Below are 27,811 nucleotides of genomic sequence, written 5' to 3'. Positions count from 1 at the left end.
GAGGAATAAAAATATCCAGTTTATGTTACAAATGTCATTTAATAAAAAAACAAGATAATACATGTCACTCACCTGAAGTCAACATGGTACAGACAGAGTTTCCAATCTTGTTTTTTGACCAAGGTGAAGTAGTTTGTGAGCAAATTTATACCATGCCCGACTGTGCCTATAAATGAACATATGTATTTAAATCGGTCTCTCTCTCATGTTCATACCCAATACATCACATCATTACAATAAAAGACTAAATGCTTACCAACAACAATCTACTGCTAATATAATTCCACTAAATGAAATCATTCCAGACATTAACATAATAAAACTGCAGGACCTTACATCACATATCCCTTGCTAAGGCCTACCTTCCCTTTCTTTCTTCTTGCTACATACATGACTTTTAAACACACCAAATCACCAATTGTGGTCCACACCATTTACAGTGAATCCGCAGTCAATGGGGGTGGGGGGACAAGTTTAAGCTATCAGTGCTGGGAATGGATAAAGTCAAGTGAAAATGAATATGTAAATGGATATATATGCATATGGCTGTGTATGTGTACTTATATACTGATATGCATATGTACATGTATGGACATGAAAGGATGGGTGTTCTTCATCTGTTTCCTGGCACCACTTCATTGCTGTGGGAAACTGTGAGATCAAGTATAAGAAATAAAAATAGATAAATATGTTTTAACTATTCATGTATCATACTTGATCGCCATCTGCCACATCAGTGAGGTAGTGCCAGGAAGTAGATGAAGAAAGACCCATCCACTCATTTACACATACAGGCTCATATATGCACATTTACATAACATATACGTACACATACACAGTCATATACATATATACCCATGTACATATTCATTCTCACTTGCCTTCATCCATTCTCAACACCACCACACCCCACAGGAAACACCTAAGAACTTCAAGCTTTTGCTTACCTCTCTTTACTGTGATAGTCTGAGGTTTTGTCCAAATAACTTGACTAATCTCTCTTCTGCCACGCATCACACCACGTCCAACAGAAGAAACACTAACACAACCCTCATCACCAGCTACTCCACCTGTAAAAGTTGATCATAAGGCTTACACTTAAGGTTAACATCTTTACCGAGTAATTATTCTAAATTTCAAATTAGATTTTTTAACAAGTTCTCTTTGTCAATCAGCTTAAAATTATGTTTACTGATGAACTTCTAACATCTGATTCTAAATCATATGGGGAAACCATGTCAACAGCAAATCGTGCAAAAAAATTAATAAAATAAATCTGTATGGCAGTGGCTCAACTAGAACCCAAACCCTGTTAAAGCCCTGGAAGAATGCAATCCTAGATGTTCATTTTAAGCCATCATGATCCAACCATAGGCCTGAGTATCTCAATTGCTATGGCCCATGGATGCAAGCAGTAGCAGTCCTTAAATGAGAGAGGGACCAAGAGAGTAAAGATATAGTCACAATAAAGGTAGCCCTGTACATGGGAAAGGGTGGATGATTTATGATACTTATCTAGTTTTCATTAAGGATTGCATTATCATATGAAAATAAAATTCCAAAATTGACCAAACAACTGGTGCCCCTATGGAAAGGTTGAGAAAGAAGGGCTAGGTAATTAATGTATGTTACAAATCTAATTTCTCAAGTAGTAGCATAATAACTATCTATGATTTCATATGCATTTAGCATAAGGTTAAATTCTACATTTTGAGAGGAGAAATAAAGCAACAGAACTGTGTGCTGGAGCACCACATGGTAAAGTGCATGGATTACTTGATAGTAACACTATGTCCTTTGGAAAATAATGTACAAAACAAATTAAGAATGTTTACATAAAGAGCTGAAAAATTTCCAGAGCAACAGCAAGAGAATCATAAACTGTCACTTTTAGATACAAAGTCTGATGCAATCATTGGGTTATTAATATCATCTGGGCATTCAAGAAGTGGCGTTACAATGAAAATCTATTAATTAAACTCAGGAAGCTTTCTTCCTGCTATTCTCACTATACGTTACACCAAAGTATCTAAACTTACACACAACTTCCAGTTCTTCACGATAAAAAGTGGTCTTACAGTGTTATCTCCCATCTTTTTCAAAGATGTATCATACTTTTATTCACATTCATTTTTAACATCCTCCTCCAGCTTCCATATTCAAGATGATCCACCATTCTATTTAGCTCTACCTCTGACTGAAAAGTTGCACAAGAAACTCCAGCAACTTCCATAATGTTTCTCTGTGGGTGAGTATTACACTAGCATTACCCACATCTCACTCTTAACCCACATAACAGCCTATCCATGAAAACTAAATATTCACAGAAACCTTGTGACACAAAGTTTTTCACTCATACCATCATTTATTCTCAAATGTCCACTACTTTTAACAGCATTCATACGTTTTTCACACATATCATGGAGAATGTGATCACACCAAGTGCTTTTCTATATACATTCATTCTATCATAATCATGAGCCTTTTCTATTGCATCCATAACTATCATATACATAAATCCATAACTACTTTATACACACCTGTTTCTCTACAAATTTCCTTAATATATGTAAGTGCAAAAATCTGATCTTAACACCCTGTTCCCTTTCTAAACATTTACCACCATGTACATCAACAAAAGGGTTTTCTAATGCTTAACTTTAAACATGATCACTTTCCTACCACATTGCCCACTAAGCTGAAGAGACCTATCTAATTCTTTTGGTGGAGCAACAACAACTTCTGACCAGAAATCAAGCATCTGAACACTTGCCCATACACACTTGTTTGATCCACCCTGTAGCAGTTTCACCTTCACTTTTCACCACCTTGCTCCACTCATCTGTACCCATGTCAGTTCTCATAATATTTCATCTCTTAAACACTTCATTCTTTGTTACATGCATTTCTTAAATTCTTTTTAGTACAACCTTAATCCTGAAATATATTTAACTTCTTTTAACTCTGAGAATAAATTGTAACTTTTTTTCTCCCATGATCCACAATGTTCTTTTTATTCATTCATATTTATCTATTCTTATCCCTGGGGATAGGGTAGAAAGAATACTTCCCATGTATTCCCTGCTAGTTGTAGAAGGCGACTAAAAGGGAAGGGAGCAGGGGGCTGGAAATCCTCCCCTCTCATTCTTTTTTAAATTTTCCAAAAGAAGGAACAGAGAAGGGGGCCAGGTGAGGATATTCCCTCAAAGGCCCAGTCCTCTGTTCTTAACGCTACCTCGCTAATGCAGAAAACGGCGAATAGAATGGAAAAAAAAAAAATTATTGATTCTATTTCATTTATTATACTTTGTTACTGTCCCGTGTGTTAGCGAGGTAGCGCAAGGGAACAGGCGAAAGAACAGCCCAACCCACCCACATACACATGTATATACATACTCCACACATACAGATATACATACCTATACATTTCAACATTTATTATTTTTATTTATTATACTTGTCGCTGTCTCCCTTGTTAGCGAGGTCGCACAAGGAAACAGATGAAAGAACGGCCCAACCCACCCATATACACTTGTATATATATACACATCCACACGCACATATACATACCTATACATTCCAACGTATACATATATATACATAGACAGACATATACAGATATACACATGCACATAATTCGTACTTGCTGCCTTCATTCATTCCCATTGCCACCCCGCCACACGTGAAATGACAACCCCTCCCCCTGCATGCGCGCAAGGTAGCGCAAGGAAAAGACAACAAAGGCCACATTCGTTCACACTCAGTCTCTAGCTATCATGTCTAATGCACTGAAACCACAGCTCCCTTTCCACATCCAGGCCCCACAAAACTTTCCATGGTTTACCCCAGACGCTTCACATGCCCTGGTTCAATCCATTGTCAGCACGTCGACCCTGGTATACCACATTGTTCCAAGTCACTCTATTCCTTGCAAGCCTTTCACCCTCCTGCATGTTCAGGCCCCGATCGCTCAAAATCTTTTTCACTCCATCTTTCCACCTCCAATTTGGTCTCCCACTTCTCACTCCCTCCACCTGACACATATATCCTCTTTGTCAATCTTTCCTTACTCATTCTCTCCATGTGACCAAACCATTGCAAAACATCCTCTTCTATCTCAATGACACTCTTTTTATTACCACACATCTCTCTTTCCCTTTCATTACTTAATCAAACCATCTCACACCAAATATTGTCCTCAAACATCTCATTTCCAGCACATCCACCCTCCTTCGCACAACTCTATCTATAGCCAATGCCTCACAACTATATATCATTCTTGGAACCACTATTCCTTCAAACATACTCATTTTTGCTTTCCGAGATAATGTTCTTGTCTTCCACACATTTTTCAACACTCCCAGAACTTTCGCCTCCTCCTCCACCCTGTGACTCACTTTCACTTCAATGGTTCCATCTGATGCCAAATCCACTCCTAGATTTCTAAAACACTTCACTTCCTCCAGTCTCTCTCCATTCAAACTTACCTCCCAATTGATTTGTCCCTCAACCCTACTGCTGTACCTAATAACCTTGCTCTTATTCCCATTTATTCTCAGCATTCTTCTTTCACACACTTTACCAAACTCATTCACCAGCTTCTGCAGTTTCACACTGGAAACAGCCACCAGTGCTGTATCATCAGCGAACAATAACTGACTCACTTCCCAAGCCCTCTCATCCATATTATTCATATTTTTCTTTAATCCTTCCTCTTCATACATTCAAACTATGACCTTTGCCCTTGTCTTTTTTTTTTGCCACAGCCTTAGTTTTCAAATACGTTTTCCAACTCCAACCTCCTTATATCTCCTTTAAATCAAGATGTCTCTCTTTTGACAAACTCTATTTGTATTGCTGCACACCTGAGCAAACTACAGTAATCATTCTAATGAGCTGCCTCCATATCATCTCAACCACAGTCTGTAAATTTCAGATCTGTTTTTCCTTCAACTTATTTGTAATCATCTCTTGCTACTGTTGTAAACTGATGTACAATTAACAGGATTCTCAATTCAATCCATCTACACTGCCAAAACTGATGGCTCAATTTTCCCTCTTGATAGTTCATTCTGATATGTGGTAATTACAATTATTTACAAATACTCCTTTATCATGACCTCTTTATCATAAGCTTCCAGGAACCATGATGTTGAAAATCAATCAAGTTGAATGTCACACTTTGGTTTAATGCTTAATTTCACTTACAATCCTCTTATTAATCATTAACATCACCTTTGTTTCCAAAAACAATCACCTCCCCTTTCATCCCATATTTTCTTACTGTTGCTTCTTTTAATTAGTTATTTGACTTCAACAAAAGAAAGCATTTAATGCATTATGATGTATTTACCATTATCAAAGCCAGCACCATTACTTCTAGAACCAGATTCTAGCTTCACAGCTCCAGTAGCCTGTATGACATCCTCAATGGCATGCTGCTGCCTAGCCCCTCTCACTTCTCCAGCTCCATGGTAGGCAGCTCTGCTCATGGTCGACTGCTGAGGCTGAGTTAGCACCTAAATCAAATTGTATAGTAAGAATTCTAAAATCATGAATATAAAATCTAAATAAACAGATTAACACCCATCATCATCACAAGAATGCATCTGAAATTTGTCATCTAATAAATCACCATTTCTATATGTACAGTACAACTATGAAAACTGCAAATCCTGTTGACTTACTCCTATCAATTGCTAAATATAAGGTGCATAACGAAGGTTCTGAGAAGGCCACACGTTCAGTAGCAGTACTTTAACACTATCTGTATTCCAACATATAAAACACAAAATCAAAGCTCCAAAACTTTCATTCCCATACCATGCTATCTTGTTCCTTATCAACATCAAACAAGCCAGCAAGAAGCATACACAAGTTAACAGAAGCAGTACAAACCAAACTCTTGCCCATAAGAAGACGACCTAAGTAAACAAGGAAAAAGGCTGAGACAAACCAATTCACCATCAACATAATTCATAAAACAAGTACAAACTAAACAACACTATCAACATATAGAAAAAAGAAAGCTGATATACCTAACATCCCATCTTTAACTATGACACCCCATTAATCAACTGTGGTAAATGATAGAGGAAATGTCTACTTCCCACACCACCATAGCCACGCACAAGAGCACTTCCAATCCAAACTACAACACCCCTTCTTCCACAGAACACTCAAACATACTCATGAGATACTATCCAAAAATCAGCCACAGGCCAACTTTACCATAACTAAACTGCCTGACACCTTGTATCCTTATGGGGATCCTCCAGCACTCAGGAAGCTCACCATATCCACCAGCTGGGACCACACATCATAGAGCCCTGTTATGCTGTGTACGCATCTACATCAAGAAAGTGCATGGCAATTGAGTAATAAGTGCTCGGTGTCTTCTTTATGGCAACTGCATCATGGGCATGAAGGGTTTTGGGATATGTTGAAATGGTGTTTGTAGTGTTATGGCCACAAGCCAACCACATCCATAACAATAACCTCCAGAAAAAAATACATAAACTCCATGTCAACAAATGCTGACCCATACTTTACCCATTGTGATACTAATGATGCAACTAGGACTCAAAAAAATACCCTTCTACAGGTCCTGGTGAACATTTCAAACTTCCACATAAAACACCTAGGTCGTAATGCAATCCAAGCTTTTATAGTCATCTTAAATCACCCTTGGTTACACAATGAAATCTAAAACAACTGTTAACTTGCCAAAACAGTGCCTATCCTAAAACCATCAAAACTATTCAAGTCTCCTCCCATATTGCACTACATTACTTGTCTTCAATATCCTATCCCATTTCCAAGACAAACTATTCAACAACAGAATAAACAAAAATTCCCCACTCTCACCTACACAGTACTGCCTAACATCCAATACCATATCATACACAAGCATTACACAAATAGGGGCCCCTCTTGTGCAGTATTAGTAGCAATGGATATCAACAAAGCATTCAACGACATCCCCCCTGCACAACTTCACACAAAAGACCTATAACTTCATTTCAGTTCTTCCTCTTAAGAGCTGGCTGCTTGCACGTCTCCATTATTAACTATGTTATGTGCAGAGTATAAGATGCCACTGCAACACGCAATTACTGTTTTGCTAGCAACTTTGAAATATATCATGTTGAAAGTTTTTTCATGTTCTGTTAAGCTCTGGAATTCTTTACTTCCCATTTATTTCCAAACAACTACAATCAGTCCCTTTTTTCTAAACCTCAGGCCCATGAACAAACTACTCAATGCATTCCTTAGATGTGCAATTTCTGGAAAATATTAAAATGACAGCTGGTAATATTTCAATAGCGCAAGGAAACAGACGAAAGAATGGCCCAACCCACCTACATACACATGTATATACATACACGTCCACACATGCACATATACATACCTATATATTTCAACGCATACATACACAGACATATACATATATACACATGTACATAATTCATACTGTCTGCCTTTATTCATTCCCATCGCCACCTCGCCACATATGAAATAACAACCCCCTCCCCGCCTCATATGTGCAAGGAAGCGCTAGGAAAAGACAACAAAGGCCCCATTCGTTCAAACTCAGTCTCTAGCTGTCATGTAATAATGCGCCAAAACCACAGCTCCCTTTCCACATTCAGGCCCCACAAAACTTTCCATGGTTTACCCCAGACGCTTCACATGCCCTGGTTCAATCCATTGACAGCACATCGACCCCGCTATACCACATCGTTCCAATTCACTCTATTCCTTGCATGCCTTTCACCCTCCTGTATGTTCAGGCCCCGATCACTCAAAATCTTTTTCACTCCATCTTTCCACCTCCAATTTGGTATCCCACTTCTACTCGTTCCCTCCACCTCTGACACATATATCCTCTTGGTCAATCTTTCCTCACTCATTCTCTCCATGTGACCAAACCATTTCAAAACACCCTCTTCTGCTCTCTCAACCACACTCTTTTTATTACCACACATCTCTCTTACCCTATTCTTACTTGCTCAATCAAACCATCTCACACCACATATTGTCCTCAAACATCTCATTTCCAGCACATCCACCCTCCTCCGCACAACTCTATCCATAGCCCATGCCTTGCAACCATACATTGTTGGAACCACTATTCCTTCAAACATACCCATTTTTGCTTTCCGAGATAATGTTCTTGACTTCCACACATTCTTCAACGCTGCCGGAATTTTCGCCCCCTCCCCCACCCTATGATTCACTTCCGCTTCCATGGTTCCATCCACTGCCAAATCCACTCCCAGATATCTAAAACACTTTGCTTCCTCCAGGTTCTCTCCATTCAAACTTACCTCCCAGTTGACTTGACCCTCAACCCTACTGTACCTAATACCCTTGCTCTTATTCACATTTACTCTCAACTTTCTTCTTTCACACACTTTACCAAACTCAGTCACCAGCTTCTGCAGTTTCTCACATGAGTCGGCCACCAGCGCTGTATCATCAGCGAACAACAACTGACTCACTTCCCAAGCTCTTTCATCCTCAGCAGACTGCATACTTGCCCCTCTTTCCAAAACTCTTGCATTCACCTCCCTAACAACCCCATCCATAAACAAATTAAACAACCATGGAGACATCACACACCCCTGCCGCAAACCTACATTCAATGAGAACCAATCACTTTCCTCTCTTCCTACACGTACACATGCCTTGCATCCTCGATAAAAACTTTTCACTGCTTCTAACAACTTGCCTCCCACACCATATATTCTTAATACCTTCCACAGAGCATCTCTATCAACTCTATCAGATGCCTTCTCCAGATCCATAAATGCTACATACAAATCCATTTCCCATTTTAGAAAGTTAAAAAAATACAAGGAGGGGAGGATTTCTGGCCCCCCGCTCCCGTCCCCTCTAGTCGCTTTCTACGACACGCTAGGAATGCGTGGGAAGTATTCTTTCACCCCTATCCCCAGGGATAATATATATATATATATATATATATTTTTTCTTTCTTTTAAACTATTCGCCATTTCCCGCGTTAGCGAGGTAGCATTAAGAACAGAGGACTGGGCCTTTGACTGGCCCAATTCTCTGTTCCTTCTTTTGGAAAATTAAAAAAAAACGAGAGGGGAGGATTTCCAGCCCCCCGCTCCCTCCCCTTTTAGTCGCCTTCTACGACACGCAGGGAATACGTGGGAAGTATTCTTAATCCCCTATCCCCAGGGATAATATATATATATATATATATATATATATATATATATATATATATATATATATATATATATTATCCCTGGGGATAGGGGAGAAAGAATACTTCCCACGTATTCCCTGCGTGTCGTAGAAGGTGACTAAAAGGGAAGGGAGCGGGGGGGCTGGAAATCCTCCCCTCTCGTTTTTTTTTTTTTTCTTTTTTTTTTTTCCCAAAAGAAGGAACAGAGAAGGGGGCCAGGTGAGGGTATTCCCTCAAAGGCCCAGTCCTCTGTTCTTAACGCTACCTCGCTATCGCGGGAAATGGCGAATAGTATGAAAAAAAAAAATATATATATATATATATATACACACACACACACAGAAACACGCACATATACACACACACACACATACATATATTTACATATGAAAAATGTAAGAAACAATTTAGAAAACTGAAACTTCTAGCTTGAAATGTATGTGAGAAATACTTAGAAAAGCAAATGGATTTGTATGTAGCATTTATGGATCTGGAGAAGGCATATGATAGAGTTGATAGAGATGCTCTGTGGAAGGTATTAAGAATATATGGTGTGGGAGGCAAGTTGTTAGAAGCAGTGAAAAGTTTTTATCAAGGATGTAAGGCATGTGTACGTGTAGGAAGAGAGGAAAGTGATTGGTTCTCAGTGAATGTAGGTTTGCGGCAGGGGTGTGTGATGTCTCCATGGTTGTTTAATTTGTTTATGGATGGGGTTGTTAGGGAGGTGAATGCAAGAGTTTTGGAAAGAGGGGCAAGTATGAAGTCTGTTGGGGATGAGAGAGCTTGGGAAGTGAGTCAGTTGTTGTTCGCTGATGATACAGCGCTGGTGGCTGATTCATGTGAGAAACTGCAGAAGCTGGTGACTGAGTTTGGTAAAGTGTGTGAAAGAAGAAAGTTAAGAGTAAATGTGAATAAGAGCAAGGTTATTAGGTACAGTAGGGTTGAGGGTCAAGTCAATTGGGAGGTGAGTTTGAATGGAGAAAAACTGGAGGAAGTGAAGTGTTTTAGATATCTGGGAGTGGATCTGGCAGCGGATAGAACCATGGAAGCGGAAGTGGATCTTAGGGTGGGGGAGGGGGCGAAAATTCTGGGAGCCTTGAAGAATGTGTGGAAGTCGAGAACATTATCTCGGAAAGCAAAAATGGGTATGTTTGAAGGAATAGTGGTTCCAACAATGTTGTATGGTTGCGAGACGTGGGCTATGGATAGAGTTGTGCGCAGGAGGATGGATGTGCTGGAAATGAGATGTTTGAGGACAATATGTGGTGTGAGGTGGTTTGATCGAGTAAGTAACGTAAGGGTAAGAGAGATGTGTGGAAATAAAAAGAGCGTGGTTGAGAGAGCAGAAGAGGGTGTTTTGAAATGGTTCGGGCACATGGAGAGAATGAGTGAGGAAAGATTGACCAAGAGAATATATGTGTCGGAGGTGGAGGGAACGAGGAGAAGAGGGAGACCAAATTGGAGGTGGAAAGATGGAGTGAAAAAGATTTTGTGTGATCGGGGCCTGAACATGCAGGAGGGTGAAAGGAGGGCAAGGAATAGAGTGAATTGGAGCGATGTGGTATACCAGGGTTGACGTGCTGTCAGTGGATTGAATCAAGGCATGTGAGGCGTCTGGGGTAAACCAAGGAAAGCTGTGTAGGTATGTATATTTGCATGTGTGGACGTATGTATATACATGTGTATGGGGGTGGGTTGGGCCATTTCTTTCGTCTGTTTCCTTGCGCTACCTCGCAAACACGGGAGACAGCGACAAAAAAAAAAAAATAAATAAATAAAAATAAAATCCATTTGCTTTTATAAGAATTTCTCATATACATTCTTCAAAGCAAACACCTGATCCACACATCCTCTACCACTTCTGAAACCACACTGCTCTTCCCCAATCTGATGCTCTGTACATGCCTTCACCCTCTCAATCAATACCCTCCCAAATAATTTACCAGGAATACTCAACAAACTTATACCTCTGTAATTTGAGCACTCACCTTTGTCCCCTTTGCCTTTGTACAATGGCACTATGAAAGCATTCCGCCAATCTTCAGGCACCTCACCATGAATCATACATACATTAAATAACCTTACCAACCAGTCAACAATACAGTCAACCCCTTTTTTAATAAATTCCAGTGCAATACCATCCAAACCCGCTGCCTTGCCGGCTTTCATCTTCCGCAAAGCTTTTACTACCTCTTCTCTGTTTACCAAATCATTTTTCCTAACTCTCTCACTTTGCACACCACCTCGACCAAAACACCCTATATCTGCCACTCTATCATCAAACACATTCAACAAACCTTCAAAATATTCACTCCTTCTCACATCACCACTACTTGTTATCACCTCCCCATTATATATATATATCTATGTATATTTACGTTAAAAGCTCCAGTCACAGTCAAAAGTCCACATCAAGGCTGGGCCTTAAGTGAAATATAGAGTGAATTATGAAATGGAAAAAGAAAAGTCAGGGGAAAGTACTTATGAATTTTGAAGAAAGTGAATAACCTATCTTTTGAAATGTGCCAGGTAACAGATACTGGGAAAGACATCAGAAGGTAGAAAATTCCATAGCTTCAATGTGAAGGGAAAGAAGCAAGTATCAAAGCTGCCCACCCTTGAGTTGTTGATGGCCATGCAATAATCATGTGCTGCAGTAGCTTGCCAAGTATTGTGTGGTCTAGCTAGTGGTGTGCATATTTATAATTCTTCAAAACTTTTGAAAAACTTAAACCAAAGCTAAGTACCCAAATTACTGATGAAACCCCCATGGATGATAAACATTATATACTATGTATCTTTCTTTATCCATTATAGTACATAAAACACACTCAAATTATAACCTAAATAACGGTAAAAGTAAAAATTGAAGAGATATGAAAGAATCAGCGAGTTGGTGGTGGGGGTCAGATGAGTTAGTCATTTGTTTTAGTTATATCCTGTTGGCGAGGGTTGGCAAACTACACCGGATGTGCAATCATTTTATGACAGTATTTTGAAGACAGCTGTATTCTGAAGACAGAAGGAAACCCAAGTATTTCAACTCCAGTCTTAAATCATGGTCAAAGGGTTAAATGGAACTTTTTCAGACAAAGGAAAATCTTGAGACTATCTTTTCCCTCTCTGGACAGAAGTTTACAGCCTTATCATTTTCGTATTTTCAGTTAAGGACCAACTATATTGAAAATGTCACGCCATGACATTGAAAATGATATTTCAAACCATCTAAATGACCAATAAAGGCAGACTTCCCAAAAATCTTACCTGCTGATGTCCTCGCTCTCTTTTCTGTGTCTGAGCCGGCATTTCAAGAGAGCTCTGACCTCTGCTACGGCCTCTTGCACGTCCAACAGGGACACCATCTCCTGGTATAGCTCCAGGTGGCATCACCTAGGTTTGTTACAAAAAAACTATGCAATGATCAGGAAAGAAATTCACAGTGGTAAGAGATTTTACTATCATATACTGCCATAAGTAACAATCAAATCTAAGAATAAATCATCTAAAAATAACTCATCTAAGTAAAGGTGAATTCATCAAACATGATACACAATGGAAAGCGAGGGAAAAAAGTAAAGCAGTAAAAAAAAGAAAAAAAAGCAAGATGAGAAGTGCTTTATGATGGCAGTATCAGAACGTGCATACACACATACACATAAATACTTTGTTGGTTTGGTGGGTGGGTGTGAGTGCATGCAACATAAAGTCTCCTGTGTGGATCTGAAAATTATGGTTTTAAAAGCCACATCGGGGAAACACTGACAAGCCACTCAAACAGGCTTGAAAGATTTTGTCAACTAATCCTAAGGCAGCCACACTTACTACTAGATAAAAACAATAATAAAAAAGACATGGTAGTAAATATAGTCAATGTTAAGGTAAAATAATGAAGAACATGAGCTAATGGGATTCTCAGAAGAGAGCATTGGAGCACAAAACTGAGGATCTGAAGCCTTGGAAGGAAAAAGCAATTAGCCATACAAGAATAAAGTCTACGACTGAAGAATACCATAATGCTAAAAAAAAAAAACCAAATGACGAGGAACTAAGGTGTACTCTAGTTTTAATAAAAGTGAAATGTCAACTTACCTGGGTAGATGTTGTCCTAGGTCGGGCATGTGGTGCTGCTTGCTGCTGCTGTGGAGGAATATTCAACAGCTGGGATGGGGCTGGTTGCTGTCCCCTTGCTCTACCACGAGCACGGCCTCTGGCTCGTCCTTGTCCACCAACGTTTTCCATTATAGTTTGTTATTGTATCACCGTACCTAAAACAGTAACTGTTAACATACTCAACTCACATTATGGACTTGAATAACTCAAAGTTCTTTAACACATATGCTTAGGCTCTTATAATCCTTTTCTATTCTATTCATTCTAATCTGAAAAAGTAAAAATCAACTATTAAGTCATGGTAATTGGAGCTTGATAAAAAAAAGGTTTTCAAGATTTTTTCTAGTTAGAGAAGTAATGTTAACACTGTACCTAGTCATTCTATGCACCTTAAAAAATGCAAAACTACACTCCAATTAGTTGGTATTTCTTCTCTACTTTCTCACAACTTTGCCTCTAATAACATTTTCAAAAACAAATGAACAAAATATAGAAAATCTCCATCTGTTTTGATGTAAGTAAATAATTCACTTTTTTAACCCTGGTTATGAGCTCAATTTTTTTTCTCTCTGACCTTTGGTAATAAAGAACTAAATTTATCAGGGAAGAGAAACATTCAATATGAAGAGATGAATATTAAAACAGAGACCATTACAAAAACTTAGTAAACTATGCTCACATGTATGAAAAGTGCACTAGTTTACATGAAAAGATTAATTCAAAAACTAATATCAGGATTGCTGCAGTTTCTTGGTTGTTCTATTACATTCTGATGCATTATCAAATTGGCATTTTGGGAATGTCACACAAAAAACTGGTATTTTTGAAATCTTCTCACTGGTATACAAGTACATGACATTTGGTTAGTTTTTCTTACCCATGTTCCAATCTCAATTATAATTATAAATGAATCAAGACTGAAAAAGATTGAAATGTCTAGTATCAGTGAATATGAAACATATGGTGAACCAATCCTTCACAAGTATTTCTAGAATGATTACAAACTATGGAAGCACCTAAAAATTAAAATTAACTATTTCCCATGGGTAGTTCTTATGTGCAGCTAAAATAGACTTCAACCAAAAAAGTTTTTACAAGTATCAAGATCAACATAAAACTCAATTCAGATAAAAGCATTTTAGCTCTGCATAGTAGTATATCAAAGTAAATGTGGGGCTAGTTCCTGGGCATGAGTGATATTATGTAAAAAACACAGTAATACCAATAAAGTCTCACATAACTTCCCTAACAGTCAAGACATAACTTACTATTAGTCAGAATACACTAGTCAGCCAACTGAATGAGTGCCATGCAAACAGCACTGGAGGTGAACGGATAGGACACATACTAAAAAAGCCATTTGATCCCAGTAGCAGTTAAATGTAATGCTGGCATACATCTATTTTCACTTGGATAACAAGGTGAGGTTTTTCTTTAAGGTTCTATTGATCTTTCATTCGTGTTATGCCAAATTTTGTCTCATACACACCTTGCAACTAATGCCTTCCTTAAAAAAACTTTCACTAAAAACTGCTCAAATTCATATTATGCAAGTGTTCTATATTCCCTTCATAATACAAGGACACTGTTGAGGAACATCACTCAATATCCAATGCTCATAACGAAATGGGAGCTTATCTACACTCTTCCTGCTTTCTGTTAAGAAAAATACATGAACTTTGTTTGCAATAAGTCTTTTAAATCTTTCAGGGTCACACTAGAATCTCAAGAGAGGGGGGAATGGTCAAGGAAACAAGCTGTCTGTTAGGCAAGTATTAGACTAGCCTTCAAGGTTAATCAAACATTTCACAAGCTGTTCACATCCTGCTCAAGGCCAAAATTAGAAATTTTGGCTAAACCTAGAATTTCAAGGTTACCAATAAAACTTTGTCTCGCATTTTCCCTTAGGTATAAAGCTTTCAAACAGCTAGTTATACTGACGAAAAATATTCTCCAAAGCTCTCTCCGGTCTAAATCAATGCTAACAAGTCAAATAGTCTCTCCAGGTACGCTTCATCCAAGTCCCCATATTACTCCTTAGGTGCAGAATAATTTGAACTTTTATCAAATGCCTAACCTTAGAGTGCCAGCTCGTCGGCAAAATAACTACCTCAAAACTAACCTAACTCATGGTCTCAAGCAATTCTGTCTTCTGATATCTACTTTGCCTTTGTCAAATATGATTACTCAAAACCCAAAGTTAACAGCGGTACCTGGATAAACAGGGTTTTTAACTTATAACCCACCAAGTCATCCACAAAGGTGCTTTCAGACACGTATGCCTTAAACATGCAATATTAAGTCCATCAACCAAATTTCTGAAACCAAGAACAACTATCTCGTCCTAATCGCTAGAAAGATAAAGGTACAGAGATAAGACTCAGCTGCCAGAAACTGGGCAGACAAATTTGAAGCCATTTCGGAACCATTGCGTACCTAATTTACTTTGACTTTTAAACTAACTGCAACATTTACTTTCTCTTTAATTACTATGTACGAAACCAAACATTAGTTTTACGTTGACCTAATCCATGAATAATGAGCCCACAAACAGATGGAACAAGATAATTATGTAGATACTTACGCAGCTGAAAATGTCTGCCTTGCGAACTTTCCGAGGAGAAATGGCGTTGGGAAAATATCAACACGTGGGGAGTATAGTATGAATTTGTCACAATTCAGTAGCTTTACTAAATGATACATTGTTTTGATATATACTAAGCTGATTTCGATATGAGATAACATTTTTTTAGAAACAAGAAATAAACTGTCAATATTGGAAAATAATTACCCAGTACTGAGTATAAAATATAGAAATCAAGATGCTGTTGTCTTTTTTGTAAAACGTTTGGGCAAAAGCCATATATATAATGAGAGAGTTTATGGTCTTTTAAGTATCTTGAACGCATCAAGATGTTGAAGATTTTCGACTTGTGTTTCTTAGGATACTGATAGCCTTCTTGACCCTGGCAGTCAGCAGAATTAAACCCCAATAACTACCCTACCGTATTATGGTAGATATGAGTTTCCCTAGCTGATAACGCGAGTCCTACAGGGTGAATGTCTTCTGTCACCTAAATTTGACACGTAGCGCGAAATACGTACAGTCCTCCTTCAAGTTACCACAAAAGCCTTAGACTTGTTAAAGGAAAGAAACGCACCCTCTCTAAGATGAAGGAAGGGTGAGTTTCTTTTCATCAAAAAATCCGATGTTGTGAGGTATGGTTAAGAGTAACGCTTGAAGGAGTACCGTTCATTGTTTGTATGATCAGTAGAATATGATTTTAAGGAAAATGATATTTAATTATATTGAACAAAGACAAGAGCTCGAGTTGGTTAGCGAATATGTGATGTATCTTTTCTGGCTGTGGTTCCTACAGAAACTATAGTAAAAGTAAGTTTTTGAATGTGGCTCTTTAACATGTTATTTCTATGAATCCTTTTTTTTTATTTCCTATGATAATTCGTCTACAATAGGCATTATTCAATCCATAGAATTTCTGAAATAGTACTTATGTTGATCCACAGGTGATGCATCCACGAGATACGTAATCTCATTTAAAATATAAACTGTTAAGCGTTCAAAAAAAATCCACCGGCAGCCTTGCTTCTACAGAGCTCAGATCCTGATATATTCATCTTGTATATAAAGAGGAATATTCATGAAATAGCGGCCTACGGTGTACAAAGGTGTGGAGTCTCCTGCAGATGAGTATTTGTGTTAGTGGGTGTGGCGGGTCTCCGGTATATACCGGCGGCCGGCTCGACCATCTTATCTGAGGCAAACCTCTCCATCCCTGGTGGCTACACCCGCTAATTTTGGAGCACAGTGAGGTGATGGATTGATCACTGTACTTTTACTGAACAGTATAATCTTCATTTGTCATTAACTTTTGTGTAGACAACTGAATGGTGATGGGAGAAAAGCGCGAGATGTTTTCAATGGACAAAGAATACGCAGACCAACGTGACCGTAACGACTTTCACTCATTTCTCCATCACTAAGTACTGGGAGTGCTCCTCCCAGTCTCGCTGTTCAGAGGGTCGCAGGAGGCATTAGTCGGTCTGGGGATGTCTTCAGTTTCCAGGTAAATGAATGTTTTCGTTCTTTTATATTTTGCCATTATTAGCGGCTGCTCAATTGTGTGCACCACGCGAAGGTTCAGAGGTGTCAAAGGGTTTTTGTTAAGATTTCAGTGACCAGGTGATTATAACAATATCAAGTTGGTTCAGTACGTAACTTATAGTCTTTCCATATACTGGACTCATCCACTACCTGCAGTTTTAGATATCTTGAAAAATGAAATATGCATTTCAGCATCGTCCGCAAAGGGTGATAAATTGATGTATGATACTGTGGTATTGATGTTGTCAGACACAAGCACGAGGAATATTATAGGAATGCGAGCTTTTAATGACTGGGGAAGTGGATTTTGCATGTTAATGTTACTTTAGAATGTTTTCAAATTAAGGTATCATCTGTAGGGTGTCCAAACTTTCTTCTTACTCCCTTCGTTGGTACTGCTGGGAATATATAATGACACTACAAAGCCACATTTGTCGAAAGCCTCGTCAAAATGTATACATACCATCAGAAATATCTTAAGTAGTTTCGTAATTGTCTATATAGTTTTGCAAGACATGATCGTCTTCTTTTGAGATCGTGTTGTACACCCGGTGGTCAGGTAAACTACACATTTGTTAAAGTTATTGAGCTTGCCAGCACGTAAACAGCTTTCAAACTTTTTTTGATGATACCGATGTGAAAATTCAGGCGCCGAACATAAGCACTAAGCCAACCAGGTCATCCACCGCCTCTCATGTCATGAGGAACATGAAACTCCCAGCTGAACTATCCTGACATTATACATACTGCTGTACTTTCTCCTCGTGAAAATCTTGCCAACCGATGATTAATATCTTTAGTTGACCCAATTTTCTGTTCAGTGAACAGACTGGTAATAATGGCTCGACAGGAGCGTAAAAGAATGGGAAACCTCTGATATATTGTAAGGGGCTGACGAATGCCAGGGTCGACCAGTATGTAAGCCAGTCGGTCACTGTTACACTAGCTACTACCAGCCGACCTTGCTTGTTTGTTGTTTATCTTCTCAGTGATCTCTAACTCCGACTTTCTCAATCCTCAACACTTAACCTCTTTGCATCCGGGAATGCAGTACACATTAATGCTCGATTTGTCATATTTTTTGTTTTGTTTTCAGCCTTGCCTATAGGGTCATCCATCTGTTCAGTATGCATGATGCATACTGTACGTGTCCTCGTCTCTCTTAGGCAGTAGCTAGGTTACAAGTCGCGGATGACGTCAATATTATGAAATGTCTCGGAGCGTTATGAATTGATTACATTAAAAATCATCGTCAGGGAGATACAATAGGCACACTAAAAAGGCATAGGGAACGTAACCAAAGAAGTTTTCGTCTCTTAATCCCACCTCAGCAGAAAAATTCTCGTCTTTTCTCGGACCGCTCACTACTCCCGAGAATTTCGTTTCTTGTCTCTTCATTACCCACACCAGCCTTAGGGCTGGGCTGGAAGAAATGACAGTAATTCCAAAACGTGTTCTACGCGGGCGTAGAGTGACACCTCGAGCTTCAAATACCTCAAACTTGAAAATGTAGTGTGATATTGTAGTTTATATACGCAAATGCTATTCGTGCTTTTGTATGTCCTGAGAGAGAGAGAGAGAGAGAGAGAGAGAGAGAGAGAGAGAGAGAGAGAGAGAGAGAGAGAGAGAGAGAGAGAGAGAGAGAGAGTCCATTGAACCACAGATGACAACAGAGAATATGCACATTCCAGTAATTGGGAGCTAGTCATGTTCGCCTGGCTTTTCTCTGTGTGAGAGTAACCTCTATCCGTCCTCTGGTGCCCTACTGCCCACGGGTACAGCGGGTCAGTGACGTCACCAGGGGGTGGTGGTGAATCTCGGGTATATATATACTAGGGACGGCTGTGTTGGGCATGTGAGAGTACGTGGAGACTACACCAGGGAGCACTGTTGTCAGAGGTCAGTGTCAAGGTAAGGGTGGAAAGAAACATGAAGGAAAGATAAATAGCTTCGAAAATTTTCGGATGGTGCAGTGATGGATATGCTTAATATGTAAACAAATGCGGATAGAAATTTTAAAGATTTTTACTGGTCTCACGAACTAGAAAATATCTGCTGTACAGGAAGTGGAGCACTGATATCTCCGTAAGTGTGCCATCAGTGCTTACAAAATTCGCGTTCTAGTTCTTGATACATTGTTGTGCGTTATCGACCGACGCGTCGTCCTCAGGAACATTATTTTCACTTTACAGAAGGAAAGAGCTAAAAAGAAGTGTTCCCTGCCGTCAATGATGATGAACGGTGATGAATGGAGAGCAAGCTGAGGTAGAGGAGAGAGTGTGAGTGGAGGTGGTGGTGCTCCCAGATGAGTGGACGCGCGCTACTACACCTGCTCCTGGCGGGGTTGTTGGCGCTGGTGGCCGGCCACGGAGACCGCCAACCTAAGCCTCTGCCCCTACCCGCGTCCCTTTTCACTGGACGCAACGGCATTCAGCAGACTTCGTAAGTTCCCAGAACTTTTTTTTCGTTGAGATGATGATATATTATCAGAATGATTGATGGTTCACGTAATTCAGTATTTCAAAAGGGTAGTTTTTCCAAGATTTTTCCAAGATTGAATATCGAGTTTGAAATATCCTCTATAGTCTATTTGACAAGGCGTATCTTATGAATGAATGTCTCTCCCAACGACTAATTTTGATCTTTTCGTGTCAACTTCAGTGTTCATTCTATCTAACGCAGTGTAACCGGTGACCTGACCTGTGATTTTCTTCACTAGTAGGTGCTCGGGCGGGTTCAGTGCCCGCAAGGCTGTAGACTTCGACGGCCAGGCCCCGTACATCCTCAGATTCCAGGTAGGCTAGCCAGGTCAGCCTTTCACTGGCCCCTGTACCGTACCGCCACAGCTGTAGATGCTGCTGGTGCGGTACCAAACTGGTCCTGTACCAGTTTACCTTTAAAAAAGACAATGGAGAAAATTAAATCATATATTGAGTATGATTAGTGGTGTCCATAACGGTTGTGTAGGTTATTATCAAAATATAGATTCTGAGAGTTGTGTGCTAGGCGCAGGGATGAGGCAGTGTGGTGGTTGGAAAGCAGGCCACCACTCGCCTTCAGGCACTAACCTACTGAGTGTAGCGGTATGTGCGTCATCACTCTCGACACGTTTCACCAGCATTCCATTACTTTGTCTCATAATCTTGATAACAGACTTCTAGATTTTATCATTAGTTTCTCAAACTTTTTTTTATAAGTTCCTGTACTTATTTAATCATACGGACGTTTCGCCACGATAGGACCAATATAAGGAATGTCATGCCGTAGCGCAGGCCATGGGCTGCATGACAGCACCTCATGCCTCCTCCCTGACACAATTCGAGACTGACTTCCGACCCCTTACAGGAGGTGCTGACCAACCTGGGCGGCTGGTCTGCCACTGAGAGCGATTTCCAGGCGCCCTGCACCGGCGCCTACTTCTTCACCTTCCATGCTGTGTCCACCGACGGCGGGGACTTCACGTGAGTACTGTGTCGTGCGTCCAGTATTGCAGGATACTTTACTTGAGTACTATGTTATATGTGTCCAGTGCTGGAGATGTTATGAATGTTGTGTTATGTGTGTCCACTGTTGGAGGAGACTGCGTAAGTAGTGTCATATGTATCCACTGGTTGAGAAAACTTTACCTGAGTACTGTGTCATATGTGTCCACTGATGAAAAGGACTTTACATGAGTATTGTGTCATTTGTGTCCACTGGTGGAGTAAACTTTACGTGAGTACTGTGTCATGTGTCCACTGATAGAAGAGACTTTACATCTTACGACTTACATCTAGCAGGAAAGAATATTTTCTCCACGGCATTACCGTTTCCTGCCATAGCGAGCTTGCGCCAAGAGCAGACAGAAGAAAAGGCCACATCTGCTCATATCCATTCTCTATTTGTCATGTCCTTTCCATGGTTTATCCCGGACCCTTCACATGCCGTAGTTCAGTCCATTGACAACATATCGAACCCTGTAAACCGCATCATTCCAATTTACTCTTATCCCGTGCACGCCTGTCTTTATCCTGCATGTTCAGGCCAAGATCGCTCAAAATATTTTTCACTTCCACTTCTGACCTATATCCTCTTTGTCAACCAGTCTTCCCGCATAATCAAGGCCATCCCATTAATATATATATATATATATATATATATATATATATATATTATATATATATATATATTATATATATGGACGTATGTATATACATGTGTATGGGGGTGGGTTGGGCCATTTCTTTCGTCTGTTTCGTTGCGCTACCTCGCAAACGCGGGAGACAGCGACAAAGCAAAAAATATATATATATATATATATATATATAAATGGATGTGGAAAGGGAGCTGTGGTTTCGGTGCATTACACATGAGAGATAGACACTGTGAACGAATGCGGCCTTGTCTTTTCCTAGCGCTACCTCGCGTGCTCGGGGGGGGGGGGGGGGGTTGCCAGGTACTCATTTTATCGACCAAGCTATGCGCTCGACCCTGGGCGGCCAGTGACTGTTATGGTCGGGAACGCTGATACAATACGGGACTATTACATAGGCCTTCAGTTATACCCATTCCCCCCCCCCCCCTTCCCCATGCTATTAATGATATTGATGGTTTGTCAGTTTATTTTAGAATTCATGATTGTCTTAAGAATTTAGTTGTTTCTCATTGTTACTAGGACTGAAGTAAGGCTGATAGGGCGGTTGTGTGAAGTGTATTTTCTCTCTCCTTTTGAAGAAATTGACTTTGATATGGCAGATTTCCTGTCTTCTGACACTTTGTCTTCCTGTAGCGGTTTCTGACACTTTTGTTGATCGTGATTCCTCTTTACTGATTCCTCTTTACCTTTATGATGGTGGTATGAGGGGCGATGGGTAGTGGGGATACGGGGTGATGGGTAGTAGGCTGGTGGTTGAGGGAGACCAGACAGAGGAGAGTGGGTGGGCAGGTCGGTATCGGGTCTGGGTCGCGCGGGCTTACCACCGCCATTGACCGACTCATGTTAAGAAATTATCGCCCAGCGAGGAGATTGTTCCCATAACAGCTATGAATGCATCCATAACCAGGTTATTAGCATAGTTTATGTGTTGTCTTAACGAATGTTTGATGAAACATTTAAATGTACAGTTAATGACAATTTATTGGCCAATCAGTAGTCAATGCATCTTCATAATTCGAATTAGAGGGAAAGCAATACTAGTAACTACAATTACAAGTGAGGTACAAGATCTTCATTTGGCTCCCGGAAGCATGATAGAGAGAGAGAGAGAGAGAGAGAGAGAGAGAGAGAGAGAGAGAGAGAGAGAGAGAGAGAGAGAGAGAGAGAGGGGACTTGTAGTTTTTGCCTCAATTTTTTGGGGATTGATTCACGCCAGCCAGATTTTCAGGATCTTTTGTTCGATTTTCACCAGATTTGTCAAGAATGTTTCGTAGTCCTTAACCATAAATGATTGAAGATGAAATAAAGTAGATAGGGAGTGATGTTTAACATTGTCTTGCCTGACAGAGTGGCGCTGATGAAGGAGGGCAAATACCAGGTGACGGCGTACGGCAGCGTGGCCGACTACCAACACGGCTCCAACTCAGCCCTTCTCTTCCTGAACGCGGGCGAGAAGGTGAACCTAGAGGTGCAGCAGGGCATCCTCTACGAGCACCCTTACGACGAGGCTTATACCACCTTCTCTGGCTTCCTCGTAGAGCAGTTCTAGCTAGTCTAGATCACCGCTTCCTGCCAGTGCGATATTTATGATGAATGTCATTAAAACAAATGTATTGAGTGTTTACGATTTCTTGGAGGGAGGTAACTGATGTATTTCGCTAATAGGGGTTAATTGTGTTAGCGAATGGTAAAACTGGATGTACTACTTGGGAGAAGTCTGTGAAAGATGCAAAAAAGATATTTATGTTTGAATGTCAACAGTATGATGTTAAAATCTTAACTTATTATATTATCTGACTGAAAATGAAAAATTTACTGATTCCTTGGCGGTCATGTCCCCTTTCCCCATGCAAAACATTTGTAATAGATGTCCTTGAAACTTCGTTTGTGTTTAAAGGGGCGGAAGGCAATCTTTCTACTACCCAGTAAAACGTTAAGGAGACAGAATTCTACCCTCCTGAGCAATACGTCAACCAAGGATACAACACTCCTCAACTTTCTAACGAGATGTTGGTTGAGTCAATTAATATATATTCTAGAGACAACTGTAAGGCTGATTTAATGCAAGCAGATTTATTTAACCACATGCATTATATTGTAGCACCACAAGCTTTGTACTAATATACTATCGCAAGCATACCATTAATACACCCACAAGCATTATGTTGAAGCAGACATAATGCTAACATACCACCATAAGCAATACGTTAATATACCTCCAAAAGCATGATAAAGTACCATCACAAACAGTGTTAATATACCACCATAAGCGTAATGATATACCACCATAAGTATAATTAGTGCATCGCAAGCATTATGTTAATATACCACTGTAGGAAAGTGTTCATTTAACACAAGGGTAGTGTTGATATTACCACCTTTAGCATAACGTTAATATACCAGTGTAGCTTAGTTTTCAATATGCCACCATAAGCATGATGTAAATATACCACTGCAGCTTAGTATTGACATAACGTCAAAAGCATGATATGCCATTGCAGCCTAGTGTTGATCAAACACCACAAGCATGGTGTACCATCGTAGGCATAATGTTAATATACCACTGCAGCCTAGTTTTCACAAAACACCACAGAGCTAATGTTATATTCTACCACAAGCGTGGTATACCATTGTAGGCATAATGTTCAACACAAATAAGGTGTTAGTATACAGCAGCAAATATAAAGAAGAAAAACTTCCAAATGCATATTGTCAACATACTACCACAAGTGTAATGTTTGTTAGTGATGGAAGAAATAATATGCTGGGCACTAAATCAGATTGTCAAACCTTGTGTCTTAAAACTTCACGAATCCTTCCATGACTTACTGGGACCCATGACCTTATATCAACTTGGCTGTCGTGTCACTAAAGACAGCGGACTTGGGGACAAGATCAGCCTCGCGTAACTGCAGTGAGCAACCGATTTTAATGTGGAAATTAGCATGAAGCGTCATTTTGGAGGATAAAATTAGATATACTACCTGTGACCAGGATTAAATCAAATCAAAATGCTTAAAGAAATTTACATGGTAACAACTAATGGTTCAAAATTGATTGCGCATCAGACTAGGCTTTTGGTAAGATTAAAATTGCATTATGAAAATACTGATACGCTACAGACTTAATTTAGATTGTAGAGGTCAATAAGCGGCTTGTCAAAATTGCGAAATGAAATTGTTGTAGACTAATGATTCACAGTAGATTGCCTACCGGTAACGTCTTGCATTTAACTTGATATATATATATATATATATATATATATATATATATATATATATATATATCAGTAGATTTAGGGATAGCCAATGCTGATGAGAAATAGGGCCAGGAAAATATGTATAGTGGAACTTATAATATTTGATTTTCCATAATGATGTTAATATTTTTACCAATAATATAAGGTTCCGAAAGACGGTCCCCAAGACCTCAGCTCACCAGAAATTATACAGGTTACTTAGTTAAATGGAATGTACACAGTGCCAAGGAAAAGACATCCTTTAAAATTTTCGGGGTTCTCTATAGCATTGTTGACATAGCGGCCTGGATCACCGATAGGTCTCATTTTATTCAGGAAGATGCATGTTTAGGTAAATGATATATAGAACCCGGAAAAGTTTCAAAAGTGGAATATGAGAAGTTTGTCTCGTTAGCTTTTTGTAGGTAACATTCACTTAACTAATGTGTGTCATTTTGTATGAGCTTAGGCCTTCAGAACCTGGAGTTTCGGGATGATTTGTCATTAATACCACTTGAGACCAGAAGTTTTCTATTTGATTCGGTAGGTAGCCTACACAAGAGCGGGCATGCTATCGTTTTCATTTCCGCACTGCTTGTTTAGGCCACCCAAGAAATCAGAAATTTACTGTCGGAGGATCTTGGCTATCCACCTCCTGTCCTAATATAAAATTGCCTTCAGTTTGTACGTTTCGATGCACCATGACATGACGCCTGACAAAGATGACCATGGCATGCCATGCCGTTGTGTGTAATATCAATGACAGACGCAGCATGACATGACCGTGACAAAAGTGATGTGACATGCTGTCAGTATGTCATATCTGAGATTGACGAGGGATGACATGACACCATGCACAGGTGACCGTAACGCGCCACACCAGTGTAATGTCAGACGGAGGCGTTATGACGATCGTGCCGCCTCGCCATATGTGTATCGAAACGTAAGTAGTATGACATGACACTTGACACAGGTGACCATGACACGCCTAGTCAGTATTCCATGTCATGTCAGTGCTGATGTGGCATAACATGGCACCTGAAAAAGGTGGACATCTCACCGGTCGCAATATCGGTAGGCCAAATAGTTTGCGCTATGCCAACTAGTTTGTGTTTACGTCCGCGTAGAATCTATATATGTATATGTTAGAAATCTATATGCTGGATGATGTAGTCCTAGCAACGAATTTGCTACTAGACTCTCTATATTTCAAACATTTTCTCTTGTAATTCTTTGCTCAAACGACACTTACACAACCAAGTTGACTGTCAAAACCACTTGTTGGGACGTTGTACAGTGGCCCTGCGTGCTCACCCTCTCAGGGCAAAGTGCATATTGTGGTGACAGTCCTTCCCAGACCGTGTCTGGGACAAGAGGTAGGGAAACTGTTACTGTTTATGTGTAATATGTTATAATGTACTGTTAACTGAAAAACAGCGCTGAAACTAATATCAGTGTTGCGTGCATCTATAGTGTTTCGCCGCGAGTGTTAGTTAATACATTACTTCGGTGCATAGGTATATCATGAGACAGTTATTGTAACAGTTAAAGATTTTTCTCGAATGGAAAGTCGAAAAATTAAGAGAGTGGTATAGTACTGGCACGATAAGTCCGTCATTAGTACTTGATTATAAACTTCTTACGTCGCTATGTAGGGAAAAGTTTACTTTAGTGTGTAATATCTTCCTTTGTGTTGACCAGTGATAAGTAAATAACATAGTGGAGTTATTATTTACTTAGATATATCAAGACTGGTGATCAGTGTTTTGACAACTACAATTGGTGATTTTAGCGGATGGTGAAAAATGTGGTGAAACATTTCATAATAATGGTAAATCGGCTTCAGTACAGTACAAGCGTCAGAAATGTTATACTAAAATTGAAAATAACGTATCTGGAAAATTCGAAAAGCGAATAGTTTCCCGTCGGTGAATTGTGACTGATGGCCATCTCCGCCGCCCGGTGGAAAGGTGAGTACAATCACTAATTGTCAGTTTGTTCTTTCTGTGAATATTCTACTTGTAGAAGGTAAGTGACGTTATTACAATCATCATCTTAAGCTATGATATTTCAATTGATTGTATCTTATGATTGATGTTTCCAGTGTTCTTTGGCCATGATTTTTAACCAGATTGTTGGTGTATATGTCAAGTGATGTTGGCCTTGATGATGTTAACCTAGGTAAGGTACGTACATGACCGATATTTGGCGATAAGTATGTATGCTTGATTATGTACACATTGTGAGAATTGAAGATAAAGGGCAGAGGCTATACCGCTAGGCTAATGACATTTTAAAGAAATTAAGAACAATTCTAATTCGTTTAAACTTAGATATACCTGTAAACAATGACCAACAAAACACAGAGGTCAGGAACAGTTCAAATATGTAAACGACTTCAGTTCAGGAAATAATCTTCAAGCACGATTTATATATATATATATATATATATATATATATATATATATATATATATATGTAGTGGTGTATTAGTAATATGCATGCTTAAATGCGTCATAGATATGTATGAGTTTATTTTGCACTGGTAGTGCAGTTAATGTTGAAAACAGAATAGGAATGGAGCATAATTTTGAATATATCTTACCACTCGGATAATTGATAGTGGAGAGGGATATGAAGATCAGGGAAAAGGTGGCTATAAATGAAGGTTAAAGTCACTGAAACATGTTTACGAATCAACTGAACATTCAGAATCTCACCTAAATACCTGTTGCAGCTAATAGTTGCATTACTTTCATTTTTTGATACGATTGTTATGGTCTCGTAAGTATAATAAGATTTTTGGTTGGTGTACAAGTTCGGGTATACATTCTTCCTCCAATGACGGAACGCTGTAATCGACACTACTAGGGTATTTCGACTAAATCGAAAACCATGGTTAATCTCGGCCCCCTAGGTGAAGATAGGTTAGATGTTCATGGGTTCTGTTTATTTAAGGGTTCAAGCTTACATTTATGTAAA

The 27,811-nt window shown here is 39.5% G+C and overlaps 2 protein-coding genes across 7 annotated transcripts in view; one reads left to right on the top strand and one right to left on the bottom strand.

Moving 5' to 3' along the window:
- The window catches only part of LOC139753703 (piwi-like protein Siwi), a 56,767-nt gene extending 40,725 nt beyond the window's left edge, over positions 1-16,042 (bottom strand). For 2 of the 3 annotated variants that reach the window (XR_011713753.1, XM_071670419.1), the window contains exons 1-6: positions 15,915-16,042; positions 13,310-13,485; positions 12,485-12,610; positions 5,354-5,519; positions 948-1,070; positions 73-166 (exon numbers count right to left, since the gene is read on the bottom strand). Coding sequence is in view for 2 of the 3 variants with exons in the window: in XM_071670419.1 (XP_071526520.1) it covers positions 73-166; positions 948-1,070; positions 5,354-5,519; positions 12,485-12,610; positions 13,310-13,459 (659 nt within the window). In the remaining variant the exon portion in view is untranslated. Of the gene's footprint in view, positions 1-72; positions 167-947; positions 1,071-5,353; positions 5,520-12,484; positions 12,611-13,309; positions 13,498-15,914 lie in introns of all 3 variants that reach the window. The other variant, XM_071670421.1, reaches the window with a different exon arrangement.
- Positions 16,043-17,131: 1,089 nt separating this feature from the next.
- LOC139753702 (complement C1q-like protein 4) lies at positions 17,132-24,380 on the top strand. 4 transcript variants are annotated; one of them, XM_071670417.1, is made up of 5 exons: positions 17,132-17,418; positions 19,649-19,898; positions 20,176-20,251; positions 20,802-20,917; positions 22,939-24,380. In XM_071670417.1, exons 2-5 carry the CDS (start codon positions 19,762-19,764, stop codon positions 23,138-23,140), a joined length of 531 nt encoding a protein of 176 aa, XP_071526518.1. In that variant the 5' UTR covers positions 17,132-17,418; positions 19,649-19,761; the 3' UTR covers positions 23,141-24,380. The 4 variants fall into 4 exon arrangements, with proteins under 4 accessions (XP_071526518.1, XP_071526519.1, XP_071526516.1 ...); XM_071670418.1 differs by lacking the exon at positions 17,132-17,418 and adding an exon at positions 19,219-19,367 and having other exon boundaries at positions 20,179-20,251; XM_071670415.1 differs by lacking the exon at positions 17,132-17,418 and adding an exon at positions 19,220-19,367.
- The last annotated feature ends 3,431 nt before the right edge of the window (positions 24,381-27,811 follow it).

The sequence above is a fragment of the Panulirus ornatus genome, chromosome 15 (genome assembly GCF_036320965.1).
Source record: "Panulirus ornatus isolate Po-2019 chromosome 15, ASM3632096v1, whole genome shotgun sequence".
Classification (NCBI taxonomy): Eukaryota; Metazoa; Arthropoda; class Malacostraca; order Decapoda; family Palinuridae; genus Panulirus; species Panulirus ornatus.
Note: the sequence above shows the minus strand (reverse complement) of the source record. Positions and strands in the feature narration are given on the sequence as shown.

Excerpts from the sequence above, each read along its gene's own strand:
- LOC139753702 (XM_071670417.1), top strand. The coding sequence starts at position 19,762 with ATGAGTGGACGCGCGCTACTACACCTGCTCCTGGCGGGGTTGTTGGCG. Across the intron at positions 19,899-20,175 it reads AACGGCATTCAGCAGACTTC|TAGGTGCTCGGGCGGGTTCA; the intron begins GTAAGTTCCCAG and ends TTTCTTCACTAG. Across the intron at positions 20,918-22,938 it reads ACCGACGGCGGGGACTTCAC|AGTGGCGCTGATGAAGGAGG; the intron begins GTGAGTACTGTG and ends CTTGCCTGACAG.